This window comes from Nicotiana tomentosiformis, chromosome 7 (assembly GCF_000390325.3).
Source record: "Nicotiana tomentosiformis chromosome 7, ASM39032v3, whole genome shotgun sequence".
Taxonomy (NCBI): Eukaryota; Viridiplantae; Streptophyta; class Magnoliopsida; order Solanales; family Solanaceae; genus Nicotiana; species Nicotiana tomentosiformis.
Window position 1 is genome coordinate 45,437,799 of NC_090818.1, and position 7,159 is coordinate 45,444,957.

The following is a 7,159-nucleotide window of genomic DNA, read 5'->3' on the forward strand; positions in this document are numbered from 1 at the left end:
TTTGTTTCTTTACTCTCAGTTGAATATGAGATGGTGACTTCTCTTAAAATAAAATAAAAAAGAAAAGGAAAAAATAGATATGGTGACTTTACCACGATTTACATTATGAAAAGAAAAAAGAAAAAACGAATGCGTCAATATTATGAAATATGTAATGAGAAATGGTAGAAATCTTATTTTTTATTTTGACCTGATTGATTGTATCAGGAAAAGGAAAGAAAAAAGGAGGAGGAAGTATCCCTTTCCATCACTCCCTTCTCCGTTGAAAAGATAATAATATTTATACGTATTTGATGTTTATACTGAATTAAATTTTTTCACATTCTTTTATTTTTCACTTTATCTAAAAGATTTGGTAAAAGTATTTGGCAATTTAAAAGCTAAGAAGACATGAATTTTCTTTTTCTCGTCACACCTTTACTATTCTAAAAACGTATTGTCATTTATTATTATTTTATTTAAGGAAGAGATATGAGGATTTACTCATATATCCTTTATGATTAATGTGATTAATTAATTAATTTTACTTAATAGGAGTGTCAAATCCTTAAAGGACATATTAAAAGAACCACCAATAATACTAACTTAGCATAGCTCGGTGATAAAATAAGGTAAAAGTTTATATAAAAATTAACGAAGATTAAATAATAAAAGCAAATGTGGAGGGGCATAGCATAGATTTATTGCAAACACCGGTTTATAAGTGGGAATTGGGGTGTCAAAGGCGTACAACTTTGAACTAGTTGAGACTTTTACATGCTAATAATGTAATTCTTAGCCGCCTTTATATATGCCTCTCAAGTCTCAGCAGTTAAGTTGAACGAACTATTCAATTTTGAAGTGATATTATTCACAGTTAAGTGATTGGCTCGTAAAAAGGTTAAAATGAAATCACAGGAGAAAATTCTAAATTTTAGGTAGTTGCCAATAAAATAAAGAAGCCGTGAAAGACCTTCATTAAGAGTTTTCCAAAACCATATATTTAGCTTATTTCCTTAAGATGCTTCCAAGATCCAATTCACATTTCAGTTATGCAAATAAGATTTCTTGTCATTTTCTTTATATAAACGAATAATGAACATAACTTTAGATTGGACAGGGAAAATAAGCCTTGTCAGTCAAAGTTAGTGGAATTCTCTCTGTCCCCCCTATAATATGGCTTTAAGGCTTTAACCTTGTCAACTTAAAACATGAGTCAGAATTCATGAAAGGGCTACCTTTATTTGTTTGTTCCCAATTACTCTTCATCTTACTAACTTCTGCAGCATTAGACACGATCACTAGAGATAAACCCATTAGAGATGGTGATACAATTGTTTCAGCTGGTGGGGTTTATGAACTTGGATTTTTCAGCCCTGGAAATTCCAAGAATCGCTATGTTGGGATATGGTACAAGAAGCTATTACCTACAACTGCCGTCTGGGTTGCCAACAGAAACATTCCATTGAATGACACTTCAGGAATGTTAACACTTAAACCCAATGGAACTCTTGTACTTGTCAACAGTTCCAATGCCTCAATTTGGTCATCAAACTCATCAAGATCCTTAAAGAATCCAAAAGCACGGCTTTTGGATTCGGGGAACCTTGTTGTTAGTGGCAGAAATGACAGAGACGCGGAGATTAATCTCGTGTGGCAGAGTTTTGACTATCCAGGAAATACTTTATTACCTGGCATGAAGCTTGGACGCAATTTGGTCACAGGCATGAATTGGTACAGATCACCATGGAAGAGCGCAGATGATCCTGCTCCTGGTGAATATGCAGACTTTCTTGATTCTCATGGGTACCCTCAATTGTTCGTGCTGAAAAATTCATCTATAGTATATAGCGTAGGGCCATGGAACGGTATTGCATTTAGTGGTAGTCCTAATTCTAAACCAAATATGTATTATACTTTCGAGTTTGTTATTAATCAGCAAGAAATTTACTACAAATACGAGATTAAGAATGCGTCCCTGCCCACCAGGGTGGTGATCGACGCGGATGGGGTTGTAGAGCACCTAACATGGATAGAGCGCAGTCAGAGCTGGTTTCTCTACTTGACAGCACAATTTGGTAACTGTGATCGTTTTGCTTTATGTGGACCTTATGCAAGCTGCAACATCAATAACTCACCTCCATGTGACTGTCTGAGAGGTTTCGAGCCTAGGTATTTGTTAAACTGTGTGACTGTCTCTTCTTAAGTTATTAGGGAGAACACGTTTTTAATTACTTAATTATGTTTTCACAAGCTCTCTCGCCGTATGGCTAAATTCTTATCCCTGGGCCAAGCACGTGGAAGTTTATTTTAATTACATAATTATGTTTTCACAGGTATCCGAATCAATGGTATGCAGCGGACTGGTCTAGTGGTTGTGTAAGGAGAACTTCTTTGGCTTGTAACCAAGATGATTTTCTTAAATTGACGGGTATTAAGATGCCGGATTCTAGACACTCGTGGTATAATCAGAGCATGAACCTTGAAGAATGCAAAAAAATGTGCTTGACTGATTGCAATTGTACAGCCTACTCAAATCTTGATGTTAGAAATGGTGGAAGTGGATGCTTACTATGGTTTGGTGAACTCATTGATATTAGAGAGTTGAGCCACAATGAGCAAGACCTGTTCGTGAGAGTCGCTGCTTCAGAATTAGGTAATGACACTACCCTGTACCATTTTTTTCATTTTATTATACAATAGAAATGCACAATTCCTTAGAATTGAAGGAAATCTACTACTTATCTTATTTTCTTACTTGATAGTTGATAGACATTAAAGTTAAGTAGGTGCTTTAGTAGCTGGTGTTAGGAAAATTATAGAGTTGGGGAACCGGTTTTGATAGTGTAATCCTTGTCCATAAGGAATTTTAGCCTCTGACTTACGTTACTACGAAGATGGTGGCAGAATTTCTCCAGGATTCTACAAAGTCAACGAAATTCAAGTTTCGACAATTAACTCGAATTTCTCGCGAGAACACAATTTGTGATTTGTAATTAGCAGCAAGAGAAGAGGTCTGAACCATGAAAGTGTGTGCAATTGTATATAATAATTTGCACCAACTGTGAACCAATAACTTAACCTTTTAAAACTTTTGCTGCACAAAGAATTAAGCATCATGTAATGCTGGATACTACTACATGAGATAGCGCTACTGTACTTTAATTTGGGTCATCTTTCAGAGAAGATGTCCCAATTAACAGTGCAGCTCGATATCGATTAAGCTAGCGTTTGGCCATAAATTCCCAAATTTATTCTGAAAAATTTGATTTGGGTGAAGTTTGGTTTGAAGATGAAAAATGTGTTTGGACATCTGTTTTGGGTAAAGTTTGGTTTGGAAAAATATGAAACATGACTTATACCCACAAGTTCTAAAAACTATCACAAATACCTAATAGTACCATTATCAATAACATTCATTATATTATCGCAAACCATAGTCCTAAACATAAATAAATTTGATACAAAATTATCATTTTTATAATGAACAACATGATACACTATCAGATGACTGAGAAGACGAAGCAACATCGTTACAAAATAATAAATGGTGGGCTCTTTTATAAAATACAAAAGTTTGGGGCAATTTTTAAAAAATATAATAGTGATATTTTGGCCCAAAGCTGGTTTTGGGATTTGGGATTTGGCCAAAATGTAGGCAAAATCTATGGCCAAACATGTGTTTGCCAAATAAAACCCAAGTTTATTTTGGTAAAATCTATGGCCAAACGGGTCATTGAAAACATTGGTCCACAAGTTATTTTTACCAAGTCTGCTGGGGCTTCATAACAAAATAAAAGTAATACACTTATGCAATTCACTACTGAAGAGTGAAGACTGCTTATGGACTAATTATTAAACAGATTCAGACAGGAAGCGGAGGAGAAAGAGGTCAACCCTGATTGCTGTCATTTCAGCTGTACTAGCAACATTTATCCTCAGCGTTTTAGCTTGGTTTTCCTTCCAAAGAAGGAAAAGAAGAACAGGTAAATATACTACTCTTGTCAAACAGCTTTACTAGAAAATTGTTAACCCTGAATTCTGTGTGACCTAGGTGAACTTTAATCTGGCTAATACTGTTTGCCTTTACCAAATTTTCATTAATATCATGTTTGTGACGGGTGAATGTATATTATTGACAGGTTCAGAAGTTTCAAATGAGGAGATGGAGTTGCCATTGTTTGATTTAGTTGCTGTTACTAGTGCCACTAATAACTTCTCTTCTGGTAATGTGATTGGTGAGGGCGGCTTTGGACCGGTTTACAAGGTAAGTCAACTTTGATCTGAGATTCTAGCTAGAAGTGGTATCTTTGACAGTTGATAGAAAATTGCAGGGTATCCTACCAAATGGACAAGAGATAGCAGTAAAGAGGCTATCAAAATATTCTGGACAAGGCGTTCAAGAGTTAAAAAATGAAATCGTTCTCATTTCCAAGCTGCAGCACAGGAACCTTGTCAAGCTTTTGGGCTGTTGCCTTGAAGGAGAAGAAAGAATGCTAATCTATGAGTTTATGCCAAACACTAGCTTGGACTATTTCATTTTTGGTAATGATTCTTTAACTAAATACTACTCCTAGTATTTGATAAGTCCTCGATATTCCTGCAAGCCCTCAATGATACATTGTGCAGATCCAAGCAGAAATCCATACCTTCCATGGAAGAACCGCTTTGAAATTGCTATGGGAATATCTCGAGGTCTTCTTTATCTTCACCAGGACTCAAGATTAAGAATTATTCACAGAGATCTCAAAACCAGCAACATTTTATTAGATAGTGGCATGAATGCCAAAATTTCTGATTTTGGCCTTGCCAAAATTTTGGGCGGAGACCAAGTGGAAGGAAAAACAAAGAGAGTAATAGGGACATAGTAAGTTCTACAAACCTTCACCATTGAATCTTTATTACATTCAGTCAGTACATGAACGTAAATTGGTTGAGTTGATGCAGTGGATATATGTCCCCAGAATATGCTGTTGATGGGAAATATTCAGTAAAATCAGATGTATTCAGCATCGGTGTAATCATTCTAGAAATAGTTAGCGGCAGAAGGAACAGGAGATTTCGTCATTTGGAACATCATCACAATCTTTTGGGACATGTAAGCATATATGGCACAGAACTTCGATCCCTTAATTTGACTCTTTGTAAATGCAACTGTATAAATGTGTTCTGTTTGTTACTTTAGGCATGGTTACTTTGGAATGAAGGCAAAGCGTTGGAACTGATGGACGAATGTTTGGAAGAATCATTTTTAGAATCTCAAGTGTTGAGATGCATTCAGGTTGGTTTGTTGTGCGTCCAAAAACTACCAGAGGATAGGCCTACAATGGCGTCAGTAGTTTTCTGGTTGGGAAATGAGGATTTGGTTCTTCCTCAACCAAAGCAGCCTGGTTTTTTCGTAGAGAGGAATTCAATGGAATCAACAGAGTCAGCTGATGAAGGATGTCTCAGTAACAACGTGTCGTTAACAGTCCTAGAGCCAAGATAGACATAAAATACAATTGGATTTTAGAAGTGAAATGCATTTACTTTGTCTTGTTTCAACAGTACTAGTGTATATATGACGGAGTAACTAAAACAGACAGTTTAATGACAATATTTTTTCAAACCTTTCTTGAATGCTTTTCTTGAACCGAGGATTTATAGGAAACAGCCCATCTACCTTACACAAGGCGCACACCCCACCCTCCTTACACCACAGCGTGTATATATATATATATATATATATATATATATATATATATATATATATATTTTGTTATTGTTTGTATCGTGGCAGGGCAAATGACTTGATATACACTTTCTTCGTATATAAACATTACGCAATAACGCTTCGCCATGTTCTTTCTGAACAAATTCCAAGAGTTCAATTAGAAGATTAAACTTGTCCTCTGTTTTTTCCTCAGTTGAATGTAACATGGGGACTTTATCACAATATGAAAGGAAAAAAGAAGAAACAAATGCGTCAATACCTTAAAGCTGAAATTGTTCAATTTGACCCGACTGATTACATCAGGAAAAGGAAAAAGAGAAAGTTGGAGGAAGTATCCTTTTCCATCACTCCCTTCTCCATCACAAATATAAATAGCCAGTGAGAGGAAGAACACTGATAAGAAGGGTAAAGGGGTTGGTCTGAAACGGAAAATATTTATATATTTCCTCATATTCTTTTTCTCTGCCACTTTAAAAAAATTACTTTTTCCCTATTCCCATTTTGCTATCAGGATAAGATTTTACATTTAAGAAAATATTAATAAAAACAGTAATTTGACTAGTCTAGTCTCCTTATTAATTCTTTAATCTTTTGTCTATTTACGTGCTTCTTAATTCTAGAACAATTGATGCTAAAGGGTTAATTTGAAAAAAAAGAATAATTAATTCTCTCTTGTGTCTAAAATGACAAGTATCTGCGAACAATTATTTTTAGTATACATATATGACAACTAAATGGGAACATAGAGAGTATAAAAATATATAGATTATATATATATATTCAATTCTGCCTTAAATGCTATATCATCATAATTATTCTTTTAAGGGAGAGACCAGAGTAATTTACTTAAATACTCCCTTCATTCCCTTTTACTTATTCACTATACTTATTTTTTTTTTTAATTGTCCACTTTAGCAAATCTAGAAGAAAAGTATTCCTTCCTCTTTTACCCTTATTGTTAACTACTCATTCCAAATTATTTCCTCATAACATTGAGACTATTTATTACTCTCTCTGTTTCAATTTAGATGATACATTTCGCTTATCGAGAGTCAATTTGACTAAATTTTGAAGCTAAATTAAATTAGTTCAACTTAGTATTTTAAAATTAAAATTTGGATATTCAAAAACTATACGAAAAGTAGTAAAAGTTATAATTTTTCTCATGTCAATATGATAACAAAATATATTTTAAAATATTGGTCAAATTTCACATAATTTGACTCTCGATAAGCAAAATGCGTCATCTAAATTGAAATAAATAGAGTATTATTATTATGGGTATTGTGATAAAATATGTACTTCATTTATAGTATTCTCAAGGAACTACAAAGTTCGTTGTGGATTACTAAAGGAGAATAGAGGTCATAGTACTTATGGGTAATGCAATTAATTGAAGAGTTCTTTTAGGGGTGTACATATACCGAGTTGGTTCGATTTTTATCAAAAATCAACCAAATCAACTAT

The 7,159-nt window shown here is 34.3% G+C and overlaps 1 protein-coding gene across 3 annotated transcripts; it reads left to right on the forward strand.

Annotated features, from left to right (window-relative positions):
- Window positions 1–1,062: 1,062 nt before the first annotated feature.
- LOC104109930 (G-type lectin S-receptor-like serine/threonine-protein kinase At4g27290) lies at window positions 1,063–5,598 on the forward strand. Of its 3 annotated transcripts, none has more exons than XM_070181491.1 (8): window positions 1,069–2,151; window positions 2,316–2,635; window positions 3,849–3,965; window positions 4,122–4,246; window positions 4,314–4,524; window positions 4,609–4,846; window positions 4,927–5,077; window positions 5,165–5,598. In XM_070181491.1, exons 1-8 carry the CDS (start codon window positions 1,205–1,207, stop codon window positions 5,465–5,467), a joined length of 2,412 nt encoding a protein of 803 aa, XP_070037592.1. In that variant the 5' UTR covers window positions 1,069–1,204; the 3' UTR covers window positions 5,468–5,598. The 3 variants fall into 3 exon arrangements, with proteins under 3 accessions (XP_070037594.1, XP_070037592.1, XP_070037591.1); XM_070181490.1 differs by having other exon boundaries at window positions 1,070–2,151; window positions 3,843–3,965; XM_070181493.1 differs by lacking the exon at window positions 5,165–5,598 and having other exon boundaries at window positions 1,063–2,151; window positions 3,843–3,965; window positions 4,944–5,015.
- Window positions 5,599–7,159: the final 1,561 nt, after the last annotated feature.

Coding starts and splice junctions, on each gene's coding strand:
- LOC104109930 (XM_070181490.1), top strand. CDS start 1,205: ATGAAAGGGCTACCTTTATTTGTTTGTTCCCAATTACTCTTCATCTTA. Junction 2,152..2,315: donor CTGAGAGGTTTCGAGCCTAG/GTATTTGTTAAA, acceptor ATGTTTTCACAG/GTATCCGAATCAATGGTATG. Junction 3,966..4,121: donor AAGAAGGAAAAGAAGAACAG/GTAAATATACTA, acceptor TATTATTGACAG/GTTCAGAAGTTTCAAATGAG.